Source organism: Rissa tridactyla, chromosome 7, assembly GCF_028500815.1.
Source record: "Rissa tridactyla isolate bRisTri1 chromosome 7, bRisTri1.patW.cur.20221130, whole genome shotgun sequence".
NCBI classification, from domain to species: Eukaryota; Metazoa; Chordata; class Aves; order Charadriiformes; family Laridae; genus Rissa; species Rissa tridactyla.
This window is the reverse complement of record NC_071472.1, coordinates 54,967,164-54,989,620: the sequence shown is the minus strand read 5'-3', so window position 1 is coordinate 54,989,620 and position 22,457 is coordinate 54,967,164. Positions and strand designations below refer to the sequence as shown.

At 61.1% G+C, this 22,457-nt stretch overlaps 1 protein-coding gene across 1 annotated transcript in view; it reads right to left on the bottom strand.

Annotated features, from left to right (window-relative positions):
• Nucleotides 1–3,147: 3,147 nt before the first annotated feature.
• Nucleotides 3,148–22,457, bottom strand: part of SRRM3 (serine/arginine repetitive matrix 3) — a 31,585-nt gene continuing 12,275 nt past the window's right edge. Inside the window, exons 4-16 of the mRNA XM_054209131.1 lie at nucleotides 20,277–20,378; nucleotides 16,420–16,554; nucleotides 16,185–16,265; nucleotides 15,737–15,766; nucleotides 15,250–15,318; nucleotides 14,840–14,875; nucleotides 14,598–14,648; nucleotides 14,388–14,492; nucleotides 13,441–13,612; nucleotides 7,037–7,365; nucleotides 6,080–6,307; nucleotides 5,679–5,816; nucleotides 3,148–3,390 (exon numbers count right to left, since the gene is read on the bottom strand). Coding sequence (XP_054065106.1) covers nucleotides 3,174–3,390; nucleotides 5,679–5,816; nucleotides 6,080–6,307; nucleotides 7,037–7,365; nucleotides 13,441–13,612; nucleotides 14,388–14,492; nucleotides 14,598–14,648; nucleotides 14,840–14,875; nucleotides 15,250–15,318; nucleotides 15,737–15,766; nucleotides 16,185–16,265; nucleotides 16,420–16,554; nucleotides 20,277–20,378 — 1,693 coding nt within the window. The 3' untranslated portion in view covers nucleotides 3,148–3,173. The remainder of the gene's footprint in view (nucleotides 3,391–5,678; nucleotides 5,817–6,079; nucleotides 6,308–7,036; nucleotides 7,366–13,440; nucleotides 13,613–14,387; nucleotides 14,493–14,597; nucleotides 14,649–14,839; nucleotides 14,876–15,249; nucleotides 15,319–15,736; nucleotides 15,767–16,184; nucleotides 16,266–16,419; nucleotides 16,555–20,276; nucleotides 20,379–22,457) is intronic.

Below are 22,457 nucleotides of genomic sequence, written 5' to 3'. Positions count from 1 at the left end.
TGCAGGGAGGGATGGTGGGAGGGACGGGAGGGATGCAGAGAAGGATGCAGGGAGGGATGCAGGCAGTGATGCAGGGAGGGATGGGAGGTAGTGATGCAGAGAGGGATGGGAGGGATGCAGGGAGGGATGCAGAGAAGGATGCAGGGAGGGATGCAGGGAGGGATGGGAGGGATGGCGGGAGGGATGGTGGGAGGGACAGGAGGGATGCAGGGAGGGATGCAGGTAGTAATGCAGGGAGGGATACAGGCAGTGATGCAGGGAGGGATGGGAGGGATGCAGGGAGGGATGGTGGGAGGGAAGGGAGGGATGCAGAGAGGGATATAGAGAAGGATGCAGGGAGGGATGCAGGGAGGAATGGGAAGGATGCAGGGAGGGATGCTGGGAGGGAGGTGGGGAGGGACGCAGAGAAGGATGCAGGGAGGGATGATGGGAGGGAGAAGGATGCAGGGAGGGATGATGGGAGGGATGCAGGGAGGGATACAGGGAAGGATACAGGGAGAGATGGGATGGATGGGAGGGTTGCAGGCAAATAGAAGGGACGCAGGGAAGGATGCAGGGAGGCGGGAGAGCTGCAGGAAGACGGGAAGGGTGCAAGGGGAGACCTCTGCCCCAGCAGCAGGGCCTCCTCAGAGGGTTTCCCCCCGCCCCGAGCAGGATGCTGGGGGGGATCAGACACACAGCTGAGGCCGAGGAACCAGGGAAGAGGGATCCATGGGTGGCTGGAGACGCAAGGCGGGGGGGAGAGGAGGATAAATCCGCGGGGAGCTGGACAAGACCGAGCCTGCACGGAGGGAGCAGGTTAACCCCACCGTGCTGCCCCCCTGTGAAGAAACCGCTCCATGCCCGGCCGAGTCATTTACAATATATACTGTATATTTTATTATAATTGAACCAGCTCACTGAATCTACAGCTGTACTCACAACCCAGAAAAAAAAAGAAAAAAAAAAAAAAAAGAGAGAGAGAGAGAAAGAGAGAGAGAGAGCGCACGCGCGAGAGGAAAATACTGAAATATTTCTACAGAGTATTTGTTCCAGTTAGCTCCCTCCGCGGCAGGAGACAGAGACTGTAAAAGAGGAAGACTGGAAATTTTCCCTGATGTGCTGGCTTGTCCGCGCCGGCGCTGCAGTCGAGTCTTGGGCTTTTGGGAGCCGTGGCCCCGGCGGGGGGGGCTGCAGGGCTGGGGGCTGCGGCCACTGGCAAAATAACCACCCGCCAGTGGCTCGAATTGGGATGTTTTCAGGGGACAGCCCTCCCTCCCTCCCCCAGCAAGGTTTTGGGGCTCCCGCGGCCAGTCTGAGCTTCCCCGGGGGGTGATGGGGGGGACGGGGGCTGCGGGGTGGTGTCCATGGGCTGCTGCGGCAGCGGCCGGAGAGGGGTGGGATGGTTTTTGGAGCGCGTGGCTCAGGGTTTCATAGGGATGCTGGGCACTCACGCCCTTCATCTCCCCGGGCTTGGGGGGAGCAGGGCCCTTCGTCTCCTCCTCCTGCCACGGTCACATCCAGAGCTGCCGCCCTGCCCGGGGCTGGCACATGGGGACAAGCTGAGCCACGAGCGTGTCCCCTCCTTACCTGTTCACCCCTTTTCTAGTGACTCTGCTTGTCCGGGCACCGCAGTGGGTGACCGGCGGCTTTGCCAGCGGAGCGGGGGGTGGGTGGGATACCCAGGGGCTGGCACCCGCCACGGCCCAGCTCCTGGAGATGTTTCTCCAAGGGCTGGTGAATCCTGGTTCCTCGACGTGCCGGGTTTGGGAGACGACCCTGGGGTGTCCCTCCGCTCACGTCTCTGCTCTCCCGGGACCTCCGGTTCATCAGGCCGCTGGCTAACGAGGCCGTCGCATTACCAGCCAAGCTGGAGACCAAAGGGTGTCCCCCCCCCTCCCCACCACCAGTCCCAGCTGGCTGGAAACCAGCGTCAAGCGGGACTGCCAAAGCCCGGCTTTTCATCCGGGGGCAGCGGGTTAATCCGGGCAGCTGCTCTCCCACCCAGGGAGACTCATCCCCATCGTCCTGCTCCAGCCGCCCGGAAAACACGGGGCCAGCAAGGATTAAACACCAACAGCCCCGGGGGGGGGGGGTCGGGTCAGGACTGTCCTCGGCACCCATTGGGGGGGCTTTTTTTTTTTTTTTTGGAAAATCAGCAAAGTCCCGCAAAAGTGGGGCTGCCGGCAAAGCCTGGGAGCCCCTTTCCTCTCTCTTTCTGTAATTAAGTTTAAAAAGCTGCCGCTCGGCCCCAGAACAGGAGGTGGCTGGGGGCTGCGAGCCCAAAGGCTGGAGGGGGCGGGGGGGGTAGGACATGCCGAAGCCGGAGGATGGCTGGATGCAGCCCCCCGGGGCGGGTGGAAAATCCCCAGCCCATCCCTCAGCCCAGCAGCTTCCTCCTCCTGGGGGTGACGGTTTGGTCCCCCCCCCCAAAACTGGGTGGGATGGACGGGTGCCAGGGATGAGCTGGGACGAGCAGCATTAACCCGCAGAGGTGTCCCCCCCCGCCCCGGCCCCGGGCATCCCCGCTCAGGAGGAGATTTGTGGGGCGCCGCTGGGTGCCAGGTTTTGTTCATCCATGGCTCAGCCTGTGCTTGGGCCTTGGCGGGGCGGGGGGGACACGACCAAAATGGTTCACGGTGCCCCTGTCCCCCAGGACACCATGGGGACGCCGTGACTCCCCTGCCGGGGGAAAGCCGGGGCTCACGGCTGACTGGGATCACACTTTCCAGCCCGGCCTGGGCTGAAGATGCCCCCTCCTGCCCCAAACACACCCCCCCCCCCCCCCCCAAGGATACACTTGTGCTAAAAAAGTCAAACCAACCCAAAAAAGCACAGGGGAGGCTCCTGGGGGGGTCCCCAGCCGCCCCCACCCGCTCACCCCAAGGTCTCTGCTGAGCAATTTGTTCCCTCGCTCCGCGCTCGCCCGCCCCATCCCACCCCACCCCACCCCACCCTGCTGCTCCCAGAAATAAGAAGAATCCTCCCCCTTACCCCATCCCGACCCCCAAAACGGTGGTGGGGGGGGGGGGGCGGGGAGCGGAATCACCCCCTCCTAGGGCGATGCAAGGACCCATTTGAGTTTTTGGCCCCCGCTTTCCCCCGCCGCCAGGTCCATCCTTAGCAGGTCCCGGCTGTTTTCCACCTCCCCGTCCCTCCTGGGGGTGCAGGTGGCACCTGGGTGGGGGGGGGAATCAGAAGCCGGCGCTCTCCGAGCTGCTGCGGCTGTTGTAGCTGGGGCTGCGGCTGGGGCTGCGGGAGCGGCTGGGGGGGCTGCGAGTCCGGCTGCGGCTGCGGCTGGTGCTGTAGCTGTCGTAGCTGCGGCTGCGGCTGCGGCTGTAGGAGTAGGTGCTCAGCGAGCTGGAGGACGAGGGGCTGGGGCGGTAGTAGGGGATGGGACGCTTGCGAGCGCTGCAAACGGAAAAGGGAAACTGAGTCAGGCCCCCCCCCCCCGGCGGGAGCTCAGGGAGAGGGGTGGGGGGGGTGGGTCCGGTACTGGCTCCCCAAGACGGCCAAGCATCCCTGGCAGGGATGCGGGGTGTCACCCTGGTAGGGATGCAGGGCGTCGGGATGCGGGGTGTCATCCCTGACCGGCTGCAGGGTGTCAGGATGCAGCCGCTCAGCATCACCACCCCCCGCCACCTCGCCTCCATCCCCTTCCTCCTCCACACCCCCCCACCCCCCCCCCCACGCCCCCCCCCGGGGTGTTAGTCCTGGATTAGGCAGCGGCGAGGGCAGAAAGTGAGCAGGTTAATGTGGCTTTTGTGTTTCCCAGACACCAAAGATTGAAAGCTGCTGAAAAAGAGACGTTCAGGATTAGCGGGAGGCGAGCTGCGGCCCGCCGGCGCCTGAGGATGAGGAGGGACGTGGGGAGCATGGGGACGTGGGGATGGAGGGGGACACGGGGGACATCTGGAGCCGGTGCAGGAGCCGGCCCCTTGCGCCCTTCTGCCGGCCCGGTGTTAGTGGGACTGAAGAGAGACAGAGGCACGGCCCGGAGGCAACACAGAGGGGTCCGGGAGGAAGAAGAGGAGGAGGAAGGGGGAAGGTTACCCTGGGAGCCAGGCTGGCGGCGATGCTCTCCGAGAGGGACCTTGGGATGAAATGGAAAAGGAGAAGTTGGCATCACTGAGGCAGGACCACGCGGTGCCGGATACAGGGGTGGCAGAGGGTGACGGGGACCGGGGAGAGGGCAGGAGGGCAAGGAAAAGCCCTGGGGCTTCTGTCTGGGCTACGGGGCAGGCGAGGGGGGCTGGGGGTGTTCCCCTGGCTGCCCCCTCCCCACAGCGTCCTCTAAGCCTGGCAGAAACGGCTCTGCTCCTCCTGCACCCCCAGCAGAGCTGTGTCTGCCGTCGCCATCCATCCCAGGGATGGGTGACAGGGATCGGGGGGACAGCCCCGGCAGGGCCCATGGGTTGTGTCCTCCAGCCGAGCCCTGCCACCTTCCTGGGGACATCCTGGCAAAACCCAGCTCGGGGATGGAGCAGGAGGGATGCGAAATTAGCCAGTGCTACCCAGGCTGGAAAACCTTCCTCGGGGCTGGGAGCCATTTTCCCAGCCCATATTCTTTCCAGGGCATCCATCGGGGAGGGCTGCAGGGAGCTCCGACCCCCCGGCTGAGCAGTACTTCTCTTGTCCTCCCTCCCTACAACTCCAGACCCGCACACACAGCGAGCTGGAGCTGATTTCTGAAAATCCATCCCCTCCGCCCCACGGCCCCGATCTCCCGGCTGATAGCAGGAGAGACAAATAGGTCAGGAACGAGGTAATCTCAGCTTGCCACCGGTACCGCTGCCAGCGCTGCATGCTAACGAGGTACTATATATGCACACAGGGTTTCGTCTGGCACTAAATATTGCCTGCCTTACAGCCCGAGATCCTGAGTCAATAGGATCTCAAGGAGGAGCAACCGGCTTTTGGAGGGCAGGGGAGAGGCACGCTTGCGGCTGTACGTCTTGCTGGAATGTGCGCACACAGATTAAAATGAATTCCTATTTTCATGCCTCGAAATGGGATGAGATCAGATGGTTGTAATATTGGAGGCAGTCAGGTTATCCGTCTGTCTGGGCCAGCTGATTCGCCCAGCTGGTCATCCTCAAGGTTATCTATCCGTCCACAGAGCTGCTCATCCATTTGGCCATCCATTCATCCGTACATCCATCTGTAGGTCTGTCTGTCCGTCCGTCCATCCGTCCATCCATCCATCCATCCATCCATCCATCTGTCCATCCATCCATCCATCCATCCATTCATCCATCCGTCCATCCGTCTGTTCATCCATCCATCCACCCACCCATCCACCCATCCATCCACCCATCCACCCATCCATCCACCCATCCATCCACCCATCCATCCGTCCATCCGTCCATCCACCCATCCACCCACCCATCCATCCAACCTTCCATCCGTCTGTCTGTCCGTCCGTCCATCCATCCATCCATCCATCCATCCATCCATCCATCTGTCCGTCCATCCATCCACCCATCCATCCAACCTTCCATCCGTCTGTCTGTCCGTCCATCCGTCCATCCATCCATCCATCCATCCATCCATCCATCCACCCACCCATCCATCCAACCTTGCATCCATCCATCCATCCATCCATCCATCCATCCATCCACCCACCCACCCACCCATCCATCCAACCTTCCATTCATCCAGCAGCCACGGCAGAGGCTTCGCCATGTGCCAGGACCCACCTCGTGATCCTCCTGGGCTCCATGAAGCTGGGGGAGTCACGTCTCCTCTTCCTGATGGGGGAGTAGCTCCTGGAGCGGCGCCGGGCGCGGGCGGGATCAGGGTCACCATGGCGTGTTCGGGGCTCATTGTCCTTCTCTCTACACCCCAAGGAGGAGGAGGAGGGTCAGGGGTGCGGGCTGGGGTCCCGGGTGGGACGCAGGGACAGGCCATGCACAGCAGCTCCCCACGGAGGTGACACCCCGACCTGGGGCTGGTGCTTCCAGTGCCAGCAGGGCCAGCAATGACCTGCAACCCCCTCCCCGCGCCCCAGGGGAGCCAGGACCACCCTGAGCCATGGATGCTCTCTGAGCCCATTGCTGGTGCTGGTGCCCCCCATGCCGAAGTGCCCCTGGGTGCTGACCTGCTGGCGGGTTTTTTCGGCGAGGGCGAGCGGGAGCGGCTGCGTCCTGCTCTCTTCTCCCGGGAGCGGGAGCGGGATTTGGAGAGGGAGCCGCTGGAGCTCCAGGAGCTGCTGCGCTGGCCGGGGCTGGGCGACGGGCTCTTCCTCCGCTCCGAGGCGTGCCGGGAGTGCTTGGCCGACGACTCCGAGCTGCTGTTGGGCCGGCCCCGGTGGTGCCTCTCCTTCACCCTGCAAAGGCAGACCCCAGCACCTCCTCGCATCTCGCCCGCCGAGGCCAGCAGGGTGTCCCCAGGGGACCCCAGGTTGCCATGGGGGAGCAGCGGACACACCTACACGACTCCAATTTTTGGCTGGACTGCATCCCTGATTCTAAAGCATGGGGTGCGTGCCCGCTTGGGATCCTGCATCCCGTAATCCCACGCAGGCACTGCTCTTCGCGCTGGGATAATCCCTTGCAGGGATGACCCTTCCTACAGTGTGCTGGCACTGACCCACTGTGGCTCTTCCTTCTCCCCATCCCCATCCATCTTTGTCCCCAACCTCATCCCTACCCTTGTCCCCAACCCCATCCCTGTCCCCAACCCCATCCCCATTCCTGTCCCCAACCCCATCCCTGTCCCCAAGCCCACCCCTATCTCTGTCTCGAACCCCATTCCCATCCCTGTCCCCAACCCCGTCCCTATCTCCATCATCATCTTTGTCCCCATCTTTGTCCCCAACCCCGTTCCCATCCCTGTCCCCAACCCCATCCTCATCCCCAACCCCATCCCTATCGCTGTCCCAAACCCCTTCCCCATCCCTGTCCCCATCCCTTCGTCATCCCTGTCCCCAGCCTGGCCCCCAGAGGTTTGCCTGGATGGAATCGGGGTCCCCAAATTTTGGTGACCCCCAAATATCAGAGACCAGCTCCCACGTCCTGGCAGGGACGGCATGACCCCGTCCCGGGGACCCCCTTACTTCTTGGCGTGGGCGCCGTGGTTCCTGTCGGGGCCGAGCGGTGGGTGGTAGGGGTGGGAGCCTGCCGAGCCCTCCGAGTCGCTGCTGTAGCCGGGGGGGCTGAGGGGCGGCGGCGGGGGCTCCCGGGTGGCCGGTGGCCGTCCCTTGCTCTGGCCACGGTGACGAGGTGGCAGCGAGGAGCTGCGGGAGCGATGCCGGTGGCCGTGCTTGCCCCGCTCCGGCGTGGGCGACCGGGGGCTGCGGGCACCATGTCGGCCCCCCCGGGTGCGGGGGGACGGAGGGTCCGTCCTGCCGTGAGCCCACGGAGAGGGGGACGCCGAGGCTGGCCTCTGGCAAGGGGGGAGAGAGAGAAAGAGAGAGAAGGGGGGGGAAAGGTTGGGGTGGGGGGGGGGAAAAAGAAGAAAGAAGGAGAAAGGGGATTTTAACGGGGGGCACCGGGCCGGGGGCGCGGTTCACAACGTCAACGCACATCGCATAAGGCAGGCTACACAGACGCTACCCTGCACCTTCCTCTCGCCCTCCACAACGTGGGTCATGCAAACCTCCGCATGCAAAAAAACGCCAAAAAAAAAATAAATATATAATTCGAATAAAATTTTTGAAATTAAACAAAAACCAAAGACAAAAAAAAAACCAACAAAAAAAACCCAAAAAAAACCAAACCCAAAGGAAGGGGTGGGATAGGAGCCAAACTAAACCAAAAAAATGAATCCAAGAAAACCCCCAAGTCATCGGGGAGGGAGAAACAACCCCCCCCGCCCAAAAAAAAAACCAAAAAAACCAACACCTGGAGCGGGGATAAAGCAAAACCCCGGCGCCCCCCCATCCCAACCGAGAAAAGGGAAGGGAAAAGGCAGGGGGTAAAACCCAAACGAAGGGAGAAAAATGGGGGGATAAAAGAAAAGATGAGAGGAGGGAAGGGAAGGGAAGGGGGGGGAGAGTAAATCAGACTGAGCCGAGGGGAAGGGGTCAAACCGAAGAGGGCTGGAGGTGATGGGGGGGGTCTGCTCACACAGAGGCATGCACATATATAGAGAGATATATGTTCAGCTATGCATAGTTTTTATAGATAGGACGGCTTTCGGCTTAAAACAAATCGAGAAACGAGGAGGACGGCACAGAGCGACAACGGAGGGCAAGGCCGGGGAGGGGAGGGGAGGGGGGAGCCAGGGGCGAGAAGGCGATAAAGAAACCAAAAAAAAAAAAAAAAAAAAAAGAAGGAAAAAAAAAAACCAACACCATCCGAATCAAATCAAATTTAAACCAAAACCAAAACCAAACAAAAAAAAACAAACTAAAACCAAAAAAAGCAGGACTTCACACATGTCCTCGTTACTGAGATAAACGAATGTCTCTGAGCTCTTCCTGGGACACGCATTGAGCTGCGACTCTGCAGGGAACTGCTAAGTCCTCATCAGCACTCAACACAGACTTTGCTTTCTGCTTCCTTTTTTTTTTTTTTTTCCATTATATGCTTTTTTTTTTTTTTTTTTTAAGTCCCTCTTGGTTAACATCCACTTACCAAAAAAGTGGCATTTCCTCCTTTAGTAGGTAAGGTATGAAGAGAAGGGAAAAGCGGGGCAATATAAGTGCATCATTAGATTCACAAAAATGCAAGAGAGAAAGAAAAAGAGCGAGAGGAGGAGGAGAGACAGAGACAGAGAGCCAGAGAGAGGAGAAATAAAACAAACCAACTCACTTCTCCTACGGGGAAGGAAGGGGGGATGAAACCCTGGGCCACCGCCGCGGCCAAGCCCCCGTGCCAGGCTCTTGCTGAGAGCTGGGGGGGTGGATTTTGCCTGGCCCCGGGGGTGCTCATCCAGCAGATCCCAAATATCTTGAGCTCCTCCGAGCTGCGGCCGCTACCTGGGTGTTGGGGTGGTTTTTTTTCCCCTCCCATCTGTGCAAAAACCACTAGACCAAAAGAGATGGGGGGAAACGGCTCCTGCATCGGCGGCCCCCGCTGAGCCGGCAGACCCTGGCTTGTCGGGGGGCGGGGGGGGGCGGGTTTGGGGGGTCTCCTTCTCCCGACCACAGCCGGGTGCGGGGTCTCTGAGTATCCCTGGAAGGGTAAATCCTGCGCGGGGCAGCGCTGAGCCCGGCCGAGGGCATCTGGCGGGACGCCGGGGTGTTGGGGTGGTGGCACCGGGGCTAAGCTGGGGGCCGGCGACCCCGATTGCCCACCGGTCCCTTGCCCCAAACACGCCCCATCGGTTAATCCTGGAGGACAAAGTTCTCCCTGCCCACCCCACCACCTCCTAAACGCCGCTTTTCTGCCCCAAAAGAGGCGCCGGGGTGGGAGCCTGGGGGCCACCAGGAAGATGCTGCAAAAGGGACACAAAGCCACCGTGTCCCCAAGTGTCCCCAGGCGAGGGGGGGGGGGCGCAAAAACTGCTCCACACCCCGCTGGTGGCACGTCCCCCGTCCCCTCCTTGTCCCCAGGGATGAGCCAACCCCTCCGGCCGCACGCCGGCCTGCTGGAGCCACAACCGGGGGATTTTGGGGTGGTTTTTTTAACAATTTGCTGCTGTTGCCATGGCTCCAGCGAGGGGGGAGGCTGGTGGCAGTGGCCAGCTCTGCCCATGGCACAAGCGCCGGGGGACACGGACCCCTCCAAGGGGACGCAGAATCCCTGGAAGGGGGGGGTTCAGCTGAGCCAACGTCCAGGCAGGGAAAAATAGAAGCAAAGAAGATGAAGATGAAGAAGAGGAAGAAGAAGAGAGAAAGAGAGGGGGGGTTCCTCTTTCCCAGGGCGGCAGGTTGGTGCTGGCTGGCCACGCCGCGGGCTCGGGATGCGGGATGCGGGATACGGGATACGGGATTCCCACCCAACCCCTGGGGCCAGGGTGGGGGGGGCGGAGGGGTCTCCTGCCCAGGCGTGCAGGAAGGCAACAAAAGGAAAAGCATCCCAAATAAATCCAAATGGGCAACATCCCAGCCCAAAAGGGAAAACACCCTGGGGGGTTGCGGGGATGGGACGGCCGGAGCTGGGACACCGTCCCCTGCCCCTCGGGGACCATGGTGCCCCGGAGCTGCCTCTCCCCAGGCAGGAAGATTTCAACCTTTCCCCGTTGCAGCCCCCCAGTATTTTCCCTGGATTGGGCTTTCTTTTTCCCATCGTGGCCCGAGGAGGGGCTAAACCTGCACTTCTCCCCCAATTTCTCATTCCTTGCCCCATCCATCCACCCCGAAACCCTCCCTGTGCCTCGGGTCTGCTGCTCCCCCCCACCGTGAGCTCTGGCCGCTGCCCCTATTTCTTGCTAATTATCTTCTCCTTCGTTACCCGGCCCCTAACGGGGGACTGAAAGGGAGCAGCCGTGCTCGGCCCCTGGATGGAAACGAACACAAAGTCGGAGGGCGGAAAGACACAGAAATGCATTCTACCGACGGCACGAGGAGACGGGGGAGAGAAAAGGGGGGAAGAAAGAAAAAAATATTACGTGGACAGGGCAAAAAAAATAGAAATAAAGAACGTAAGAGAAGAGCATGGCTTTGCAGCTAACTGGGGAAAACCATACAAGTAAAAAAAAAAAAAAAATAAAAAAATATATATATATAAATAGCCACCAAAAAGAGACAAAATGAAAAAGAGACAGAGAAGAAGAGCGAGAAAGAAAGAGAAAGAAAGTCAGAAAGAAAGAGAAAATAACATTAAGTCAAGCTACGGTGCTTTTCAACAGGCTCATCTGCAGAAGTGAACGTGCAGAGGTGGACAAAATACCTACCTTCGCAATTGGCAGTGACAGGAATGCGATAATAAAAAAAAGAAAACAATAATCTCCACATTTGGAGGGCAGAATGGGAAAAAGACAAGGACTCTTTAGTACGGCGATCCAGACCCCTCGGCTAATCCCGTTTGCTTTGCTTAGATTTTTAATTTCTTTTTAAAATTATTTTAAAAATTGGTCTCGTTAGCTTTTTTTTTTTTTTTTAAATTTTTCTTTCTTTTTTTTTAATGGAAAAGTTGTGGCCGGCGGCCAAGTTGTGGCCGCGGGGCGGGGGGGGGAATTTGCTGGCTGGTGCCTGTAAAACCCGGCTGCGTTTTTCGGTCTTAAAAAGTCGCTCTATAACATGGCAAAATCCCGGATAACATGCAGGGAAGGCGATGGATGGAGGTGGGACACGGTGAGGGCTGTCGGGGTGCGTTACCCCAAAGAAAACCGGAGAGAAAGAGGGGCCAGAGGGTGCGTGTGGGCGAGGAGGAGGAGGAGAGACGCGGGAGGAAGGCTGGGGAAGGCAGCAGGGATGGATGGAGACGGGACCGGGTATTTAAAAGGGAAGGCAACACCACGCAGCGCCCCGGGGCCCTCCTGGTGGTTCTGGGGGTGCTGGGGGGGGTCACGGCTCACCCGGGGGATGGGCTGAGTCCGGAGTTTTGGGGGGGTCTGCAGGAGGCTGGGGAGGGGGGTGCCGGGTACCAGGGATGCTCAGCATCCATCCTGCCGGGATGCAGGACGCGTTCGCCCGGGTACGGGGTGCTCGGCTTTTGGAGGGGGGGAGGAGGTGGGGGGCAGGTAACCCAGCACCCACGGGCCTCATCCTGCAGCTGTGGAGGAAAAGCACCCCCACAACGGCAGGAGGCAGCCGCTAGCCCGGGCGCCGAGGCAGTAGCCAATTCAAGGAGGCAAAGGGCCATTCACCCCGCGAAGCGAGCCCGCGCGACCTTTGGGGTGTAGAGCTGCTCGGTTCTCTTCCCTTTTAAATTCCTTGTTCAAAATATAGAAAATATGGAAATACAACGTTCAGCGGTCGTAAATATTTAGGAAACACATCTGCCTTTTTTTTTTTTTTTTTCCTTCTCCACATTAACACACACAAAAGCAAAAAATTCTAGAACAACACGACGACGACGGGGAGGGGGGGAAAAATATGAGAGATATATATTGTTTTGCATTTCTGTACATCACAAGGGAAAAGAAAAGAAATCATGAGAAAGGAAACTAAAACAAGGGGTAGGGGAAAAAAAAAAAAGCACGTTTCATTGCCCTTCCCTCCCCCTCGTCCCTGCTTCTGCTGAGCAAGAAATGGAAGTGTATATTACCGTTTGGGTTTTTTTCAAATGGGAGGCTAAAGAAAAACACAGATGGGATTAAAAAGAAAAAAAAAAAAATAGAAACCAGAGAGAGAAAGAAAAGAGAGAGAGAGAGAGAGAGAGAAAAAGAGAGAGAAAGTTGTCGGAGAAAAGTCCCGCTGGTGCCGGGGAGCCGAGGGGGCTCGGCGGCCTGGGCGATGCTGGGGGGGGTGGGTGGGGGGGGTGGGAAAGTGGGGGGGGGTGGCGAGCCGGGCGCCTGGGTGGGTGACAGGCGGCTCCTCGGCACCCGAAACCCCCCCGCACCGTGCCCCAGCTGAGAGCACAGGAAAGAAGAAAGCAGAGAGGTGCCCCGAGAGGTGGGCAGGGTGCTGGGGGGCGCTGGGCTGGGGTGGGAGAAGGGGGTGGGAATATGGAGGGGGGGGGGAGGGGGGGCTCCTGGCCCAGTTTTCCGGGGTGGCCCCAGCCCCGCCGGTGTTGGGGTGTCGGTGTTGGGTGCCGCCAGCCCGGGAGCATCCCTGCAGCGCCTCGCCTGTGGGAATAAAGCCCCCCAGGGCGAGCGGGGACATGTGTGCCCCCCCGTTATTGGGGTCCCCCCGGCACGTTGCCTCGGCTCAGCCCTGCCTCCAGCCCCCTGCTAGCCGAAGTGGGCTCCTCGCCACCCCGGCACTGGTTAAACCGGGAATGGTCTCGCTGGGTTAGGGCTTTGCCCCGTTCAGTGTGGGAGCAGCCCCCCAGGACCCCCAGGGTGCCAAGGAAGGGCTGGGGACACTTGGTCCCAACATCACCCGTCACGGGGGACCCTGAGTTCCTAAATTCTGAGCACCCAGCACCAAACCCCCTCCAAACCCCACCCTGGCCAAACCCCGGTCCCCAAACATGCTGGGGTCCTGAGCACCGGTGTTGGCATCTTGGTGCTGGGGAGGGTTGGGGCTGGCGGGGAAACGAGAATTTTCCAGCTTTACCCATTTTTTTTTTAACTCTCTGGGCTCAATCCTCTCCCAGGGAGGTGCTGAGCCCGATGGTGCCCCTGGCAGGTGACGCTGGCCTGCCAAGCCGTCATCCCTGGGGTGGGAGGTGACATCTGCAGAGCGACGTGTGGCTTTTTTGGGGGGGGGATGACCTGTTGGCTGCCCCGATACCTGCCCCGAGGTGATGGGCTGGCTCCCCCAGGGAGAGCGGGCACCCAGTTGATGGGTGCTGGGGGGGTGCACCCCGCTTCTCCCCCAGTATGCCCCGGCTGGGCGAGGGGGGGAGCCGAGCGAGGGGGGGAAGGAAGGGAGAGGAGAGCCGGGGTTGGGGTGCGTGGGGGGGGAAATCCTGCGGAGGGAGGAGAAGAGGGAAGCGAACGGTGATCCAAGAAAAGCCTACGTACATCCGAGGGCTCCGGGAGCGGGGCGCCGTGGCTGTGGCGGCCGTTCTGGGCGCTGCCCTTGTGCCCGTTGGTGTGCGGCGAGGCCGAGCGGCGCGGCGAGGGGGAGGACGGGCTGCGGCTGGAGCGGGCGCTGCTGCCCTTGGGGACATCCTGCCGGCGCTTGGGGCTTAGCCTGCGGGGCACCGCACCGTGAGAGACGCCGGCATCCCCCCTGCCCCGAGCCCGGCACCGCATCACCCTTCTCGGCCGCAAACCCGGGCTGAGATGGCGGGGCAGGTTTTGCCGATGCAAGAAACGGGGTGAAAATTGGCATTTTCTGCTTTCTCTGGTTGAATATTGAAAGCCTGGCCGGGCGCCATGTTCCCAGCTCCCCCCCAAGATGCTACAGTACCGTCCTGCTCCCCTTCATCCCCCCGAGGGTCCCCATCCCGCAGACATCTCTGTCACCTGCCTCCTTGCCCTCCACCCCCAAGGGTCTCCATCATGGGGACATCTCTGCCACCCACCTCCCTGCCCTCCATCCCATAAGGGTTCCCATCATGGGGACACCTCTGCCACCCATCTCTCAGCCCTCCATCCCCAAAGGTCCCCATCATGAGGACCCGTCTCTTAACCCTCCATCTCATAAGGGTCCCCATCACGGGGACATCTCTGCCACCCATCTCTCAGCCCTCCATCCCCAAAGGTCCCCATCATGAGGACCCATCTCTCAACCCTGCATCCCATAAGGGTCCCCATCATGGGGACACCTCTGCCACCCATCTCTCGACCTTCCATACCACAAGGGTCCCCATCCTTGTGACACCTCTGCCACCTGCCTCCTTGCCCTCCGTCCCATAAGTGTCCCCCATATGGGCACACCTCTGCCACCTGCCTCCCTGTCCCCCAAAAGAGAGGCTGGGGGCCCACTGGTGGTGGCGGGGCTGGGGGTCCCGGGCTGCTCCTACCTGCCGGGGGATTTGGAGCCGCTGTCGTCGGAGGAGAGCGAGACGCTGTGGGAACTGCAGGAGCTGCGCCGGTGCGAGCGCCAGGCCGGGGACTCGCTGCGGGACCTGCGGAGAGGGCGGCCGGGGGGGCCGAGGGGCAGGCTGAGCCGCCGCGGGGGGGCAGGCAGGGGGGCACGCCGCCCCGCTCCCCCCGCCATCCCAGCCCCTCACCTCTTGCGCTCTTTGTTTTTCTCTTTCCGTTTGTTCTTGGGGCTTCGGGACCTGCGGGAAGAGCCACAGGCTGCAGAGACGGGAGCGGGGGCAGCACCTGGTGGGGGCTCAGACCCAATGGGTCCACCCCCGTGGGCAGAGGGGATGGGGACAGCGGGAGGGCAGGGGACAAGGGGTCCCCAATGGGGGAAGCTGGCAGTGCTGGTGGCAGTGGGGTGGCTCCCAGCAGCCGTCACTCTCACCTGTGTCTTCTCTTCTTCCGTGACCCCGACTCAGACCTGAGGGATGAAGAGGAGGCAGAGCTGAAGGAGACATGCTGCGCGGGCAGCCCCCGGGGACGGGGACAAGGGCAGGGGGGTGGCCCTCAGACGGGCTGCTGGATGGGGCAGGCGACAGCTGCTGTGAGGAGCTGACGACCCCATGAAGAGCCATCGGCATCCATCCCGATCCATGCCTCCATCCCACCCCAGCCCGAGGGCCTGGGCAGCCGCCAACCTGCCCCACTGTCCCCAACCCGCCCCACTGTCCCCAGCCAGTCCTACTGTCCCCAACCGGCCCCCACTGTCCCCAACCGACCCCCACTGTCCCCAACTGGCCCCCACTGTCCCCAACCAGCCCTGCTGTCCCCAACTCGACGTGGTGTCCATCCTACCTGTCGCGTCTGTGTTTCTTTCCAGTCTTCTTTTTCTTCTCCTTGCGGATGGGTGAAGAGCTGTCACAGCTTGGGGGGGGGGGAAAGTGGGTGCCCTTGAGGGGGGAGCAAGGGACCCCCCCAGCCCCATCGCACGGCCCAGGGGAGCCCCATCCCACCACCCCCCGGCACCCCACTTCCCCTGGACCACCCATGGGATGCATGAACGTTGGATGGAAGTTATTTCCTGGGGGGGGATTTGGGGTGGGGGACAAAAAGGGGCTTTTGGCAGAAGGGCTCTGGCTGCCTTCAGTGCCGGAGCTCCCAAATCCCACTGTGTCCCATTGCCACCTCGTGGACTCCGCAGCCTCCAGCAGGAGACGGGGTGGCCAATTCCCGCTGGGATTTCGGAGGGGGACAGTGGGTGGTGGAGGCCATCCCGTGTGCCCGGTGGCCCTGCACGCCCGGCGGGGACCCCGCAAGCCCACCCAGCCCAGCGGGCACTCACCTGCGCTCCGAGCCGGGTTTCCTCTTTTTGCTGCCGTGGGGAAGGCAGAGAAGAAAGGGACTTTAGGGACAGCATCATGCCCAGGTGGCCAGCGCTAACCAGGGAGGGGACCAGCAGGTAGACAGAGCCAGACCCCCTGGGGAGCCAAATCCTGCCCTGCGGCAGCCGGCTCCTTCCCAGCACGGACCGGGCGATGTCCCACCAGTGCATGCAGTTGGGGGGGGGCTGGTGGTGCGTCCCACGGCGCTGTGCGTGTGTGCACACACGTGTGCGTGTCGCACCATCGGTGCACGCAGATGCATTGCACTTCTTGAAGGTGCATGATTTGGGGTGTGCTGAGCCCCAAAGTGGGTGGACTTGCCCCACCGGAGCCTGGGGAAGGGGTTGAGTCGGGAGGAGAGCTGCCCTCCCGGGAGAGGGGACAGCACAGGGACAGCCGGGGACTCACCGGCTCCGGCGGTGACCTGATTTCTTTTTCTTTTTCTTCTTGGGCGGAGGAGAGGTGGAGCTGCTCGAGCGTCTTTTCAGCCTGGGAGGAGAAAGCAGACAGGGTTGGGGGGAGAAGGAACACCCACCCGGGGGCCTCCTGGCCTCTGTTTCCCCCAACAGGGACTGGCAGGTGGGGAGACCTCCCCTCCATGCACACCCGCTCCCCAAAATCCCCTCTATGGATCCAGCCAGACCTATACTCGCGGTGGCCGCTGTCCTCACGGTAGCACTCGGCCGAGCAGTCGCACTGCAGCAGGCAGCCCTCGCCGTAGTCGGGGTACTCCGCCGCGTACTCCTCCCCATCTGCCTCGTGGTGGTTTTCTATCACGCTGCCGAAGGAGGAAGCGCAGGATTAATTCGGGGCTCCCCATTCCCCGTCTCCCACGGGAGCAGCCGGGGGGGGAAGCCTGGGGTAACCCCAGTGTGGCTGCAGGAGCTGGGGAACATCCTCCTCCGCCACAGCAACCCCAGGGGACCTTGGTCACATCACTTGAGATCCACACGCAGCAAAGCCTCATGGTGGGGGTCTTCCTGGGGTAAAGCCCTGCCAGGCTGGCACAGGGACACCCCGGGGGTCAGGCCACCATGCCCCCACAGGGTCCAGGCTCAGCATCATTCGGAGCCCCTCTTGGCAATGCCTAAGTGACGGGGCTGGGCAGGGGGCTGGGGTCACCCCAGGTAGGCGGTGGGGCCAGATTAGGGCGAGGGGAGCTGGCAGGAGGCTCGGGGGATTCAGGGGATTATCCGATCGCTGGTGGGAGCTACCTGGGATGATCCGGGCTTTGAAGCCAGCAGCCCCGGCGTGCCGCCGGCTCGGCACCGGAGCTTCAGGTAGGTGATGGGTGATGTCCCCCCTGGGCCAGATGAGATGGGCTGGGGGGACATCGGGCCTGGAGCCATCAGTGCCTCCTATCCCTCCTGAGTGACTTCATCAGCATTAATTTTTCCCGCTGCCATGGAAACCAGTTGAAGGTTGCCATTGACTACCAGGGCTGCGAGCAAAGGCCTGGCAGCTGGACCGGGCAGGCAGGAGGGGCCCGGGAGTCCCTGCCCTGCCTCTCCCTGCTGTCCCCCCACCGCCCCGCACCTCCTCTGCCATCCGCCCCAGGAGCAGCATCAACCCCAACCCCGGGAGCTTCTCGTTTGTTCTTGGGGGATGTAGGACATCTCACCCCGGGAGGATGCGGCCATCCAGGTGTTCTGGAGGGAACCATAACGAAGGGCACCCAGCATCACACCAACCCAGCCGGGCGCTGCTTCCCAAGGGAGATTTGCCCTCAGACACCCGATGTGGGCTCCTCCACCCTTCCCAGCCCAGAGGTGCGTGGCCGGGGATGCTGGTGAAGGGCAGCCCCTGTGCGACCGGTCCCTTGGCAGCCCTGCCAGCGCCTCCGGCCGAGCAAAGGGATGCTCCCTGCCCCAGACAGCAGATCCGAGAGCGGCACGTGTTGGCATCCCCGGCCACAGGCAGGCCCTGGGCTGTTTAACCCAATTAAAAATGGTTTGGACCAAAACTACAAGCGAGGCATCCTCCTCCTGACCGCAGACGAGCACTCAAGCAGATCTTGGGCTCCCTTCTGTGCTGCAGCCATGGCTTTCTGCGTCCTCTCCAAGCGACTCCTGCCTTGGCCGTGCCCCAAGGGCAAGAACAGCCTTTCAACCACCCACCCAACCGTGGGAAGGGGGAGAAAAGAGGAAAAGAGAGGAGTGAGCAGGGATAATTCCCTGTTGGGCTCTCTGTGCTCCATGCCAGCACCGGCTGCCAGCATCTCACCCATTAGCTGTGCTCAGCGGCTCAAGACGGGCTTGTGCTGCCCCAATTATCCCTCCCCGCCCAGCATGCGTTTGTCTGCAATCCCACCAGCCTGTCCATCAAGCAGTTACTCCTTGGGGACCGGGCTGTGCACGCACAGAGACGGGAGCTGAAAGAGCGCAGAGAGCAAGCCAGGGACTCAGGTGGTCACGGCTCTGCTCGGTGCCTCAGTTTCCCCTGGGGAGTTTTGCAGACGATGCTGAGCTTTCGCATCTGCTTTGAAATGAGACCAGCTGGTTCAGGGTCATAGTCCCGGCAGCCAAAGACCGAGCTGTAAAAATCCAGAGAGGTGCTGGAGCAGGACCAGCCCATGAGATGTTTTGCTGGGCGCTCTCCCAGCCACTGCAAGGGCTGTGGCTCTTTAATTAAAGTTTATTTAAATCCCTTGTCCAGCCCCTTCAACCAGCGCAGACCTTTCTACGCGCAGGACATCCTCTGGCAGGGACTTTGGCAGCTCAGGTCCCCGCTGCTTGAAGAGCCACCTCCTTTGGACCTGTCTCCTACCAGCCTCCTCCAACCGGCTCCGGCTTTGCTCTCCCCCGAGCAATCCTTCACTTTGAGACTGCCCCTTCCAGCTCAGCATTATTATTTATAGCCCCTGGGCTAATCTTTAATGATTACGCTTCGTTTTTTCAAAACCAAGCCCGCAAAGGTGACAGCTAGGGCTGCCTGGGTAACCTTAAAGCACCTTCGGCTCCCCTGTGTGCTCGTTACAGCACCAGCCCTAACGAGCCTGCCTGGGAAGATGCCCTGGAGATGACTCATGCCCCCACGGGCAAAGGCCACTTGTTAACACTTGGGCCCGATGCCCCGCACCAGGGTGACCTGGGCAGGTTGGTTTTCCCCATGCCCTGGTTTTTCCTTTCTGGAGGAGGACCCTGGATGCTTTGTTGGTCCCCAGGGCCATGAGCCCCATCCTGGGCTGGCCACAGCCGAGCTGTGTCCCTCCCTGCCCGGCGTGCCCATGGTGCAGTGGGAGGAAGGCTCTCCCCGCCGCCGCGGCTTCCCTGCCTCCCCCCTCGCCCTATTTCCTGACCCTAATGAAGCATTAATATTCAGTGAACCTGCAGCAGCTATTCCTGTCCCCAGTGACCTGGTTTCCAGGCTGACGGATGGTGCGCGCCAGGCCAGCCATGCTGCCCGGGCCATTAAGCATCGTGCAGATAAATCATCATCGAGCCAGGGTGGACCCTCGCGAGGCTGGGGACAGTCCTGCGTGGGGCAGGAGGAGCGAGCGGCACGTTCCCAGCAGGAGCTGGGCTGCTTTGGACACCTAACCTGAGCCCCAAGCCTCCACCCCGGGCTGGAGCAGCCCCCAGGGACGAAGCAGCGTGAGGAGCGATTAGGAGGCAGAGGCACGGGGAAGGAGCTCCTTGGAGAAGTTTCTTCCATGGGGCTCCTCGGTGTCACACCAGCCCGATGGAGACACAGGCTCTGGGTCTACCCGGGTGAGAAGCAGGTTCGAGCCCTGCCTATCCAGCCTGGGCCCCTTGCAACAGAAATTATCATTACTATTATTAATGATTATTATTGCCAACACAAATATTTCTAGCATTACAGAACGATCCATCACCAGCCGAGGTGAGTTACCCCAGCTTCACACCTGGAGACAGGAGGACTATTCTGCATTACGGCATAAAGAACAAGGACTGGAACCCGTGCCCTCACCTGGCTGGCAGCAGAAGCTGCGATTTCAGCCCCCCAGAGAGCAGAAGAGGTGACCCAAAGAGGCAGGAGCAGGCAGAGGTGAGGCACAGCAAACCTGCAGCTTGGGCTCTGCCACCAGCTGGTGGGGTGAGCCGAGCACTGACACCTTCCGCACTTGGGTTTCATCATCTGGGACAGGAGCATTGCAATGCTGGCCCCTCTGTACAGCACCCTGAGGTCTCCTAAAGACCACTACAAGATAACCTCCAACCTCTCCAGAGGTAGGATACTGCCTCAGAGACACAAACCCTGCCTCCAACCGACCAACCAACCAATCAACCAACCAACCAACCAACCAACCAATCATCCATCCATCCATCCATCCATCCATCCATCCATCCATCCATCCCTCCCTCCCTCCCTATATACCTTGTCTATGTCCATCCGTCTATCCAACCATCCATACCCTCTCCATATGAACCCATCCACCCACCCACCCATTGATACTCGGAGGCAATCAGGGAAGTGCCTCTCTGGGATGAGAGATGGGCAGGACACACAGACAGGCCGCCTCGGAGCTGCCTCACTTACATTTGGCGCCCATGCTGGTCCTCCCTGGTGAGCACGCCTTCCTTCTCCATCAGCATTTGCCGAAAGGTCCCCACTTTCTGCCGAATCTCCTCTTCGGAGTACCTGGATGGGCAAAGACAGGGTCAGGGCTGCCATGGCCGGAGCGTGGGCTCCCCCAGGACCTGCTGGGGACCTTCGTACCTTCAGGAGCGACATGTAGCCAGAGGGGCCAGTCAGAAGGAGGGGTGGCGTGGTGACAGTCATCACGGCCTGGAGGAGAGCAGGTCCCTCCGCTTGGTCCCCTGCCACCACCCTCCACGCCCCCCTCTCTCCTGCCTGCCCCTCTCAGCAGCGCTTGGCAGAGGAACGGACATCAGGAAGGGGTAAAAGAGGACGACCATGATGTTGCCATCCCCCCTGCCACCGCCTCAGGTTTGGGGTTGCCAAACCCCCTGGCAGTGCCAGCATCGCAGCTGGTGATGCTGGGGTTGGCGCCTGGTGCCTCCGTCCCATCGCGAGCCTCCCTCGCTCGTCCCCGCGCTGCGCCGGGGCGCCGGCAGCCGAGCCAGCTCTGCGCTAACGCCGAACGCTGACTCAGGCCGCTGCAGGGTTATTAACGAGAGACTCTAATCACTTTGTCCCTGGCATCTGAGAACGGCCGCGGCAAACCACGGCACTCCAGCCGTCCCCGAGGTGTCCCCAGGGAGGGACGGGTGGCAGCCCTGGGCAGGCGGTCCTGTGCCGCATCCCAGGGCTGCACAAGGGCACCCGAGCATCCCCCTGGACCGAAAGCATCCAAACGGAGGGATGCGGTGGAAGAACCCACGGTGCTCTCGGCATCATCCCTGGGGACAAAGGGAGAGGGACCCCATGTCACCACCATGCTGCCACCCTGGGAGGGGAGGGGTCAGGCTCTGTGTGCGTCCCTGTCCTCACCCACACCATCTACAGGGGCTGCTCACGGCCCTTTCTCACCATCACATCCCATCAGCATCGCCACTAACGAGCCCAGAAAACTGGGTGTCACAGCCCGGCTGAGCCCTGCGGCACCTCTCGCAGCCCGCGCTGGGGACGATGACACCCCTCGCAGCCCATGGGTGTCCCTGGGTGTCCCTGGGAGCAGAGGGACACATGGCAGCACCCCCATCACCCTGCAGTGCCCATGAAGGGGGCCAGCGAGGAGAGGGGAATTAATATTAACGAGCTCATTTGCACTGGAAGGCTCTCATTAATTCCCAGCCGGCCAGGACTCCCAACCCAGGAGGAGGGGGGTTCACGGGGCACGGAGGCATCCCGGCTGCCTCCCCTCTCCTTGCACCCTGCCTGGGCACAGGGGGGGCCCGAAAACAGGGCAGCACCCCTAAATGCATCTCTGCACCGTCCCCTCGATGGCGGGGCAGCCATCCCACAAGGATGGAGCCACCGGCACCGGCCGTCCCATGGACATGGGCCAGCCAGCGGCAGCAGGAAGGTGTCCGCCCGGCAAGACGAGCGTTTGCTGCAGCATGTTACGGCCGATGCCGCGGGAGAGGGGACGCGAGGCCAAACACGAGGCGACAGATGGGCCACCGCGGCTGGGCTGTTGGCAAATCTGCGGGGGGGCCAAGGCTAAGGAGAGGAACCCCCCAACCTGCACCCAGCGATCCTGTGACGGGGGCAGGAGCACCCCGCCAGCCCCGTCCCTCCTGCAACCCCCCGGTGCTGCTTATAACCCCCTCGGAGGCATTTGGGATTTGCATTTAACACATAGAATGGGTTGGGGAAAGGAAAAAAAAAAATTAAAAAAAAAAAAAATTTAAAAAATGCTGACACTTCTTTTCCCGAGAAGAAACCCAGCCTGCAGGCAGGGAATAAGGGCCCAGGCAGCCCGGAGCGAGCAGCAGGAGCCATCCGCATTTAAGGAAACAAGGGAGCGTTTAAATCCCCACAAAACCTCCTCTGCTGTCACACCCGATCATCCGGGGGGGTCCTGCCCTTGGTGACATCTCCCCCCAGGCCATGGCCGGGATGTGGCCCCCGGCCCAGGCGGAAACCTCGGGGGTGCAAAGCTCTTCCCGTGCAACACCCCCCTCCCTCCCCGGAGAGCCCTGCGCCGAGGGGAAGAGCAGGCGGAGGATTAACCAGGTTGACCAAGATTATTACTGTAATTATATTATCGTTTCGGTGTATCACCGTCATCACCGTTATTAATAGCCTTAATAA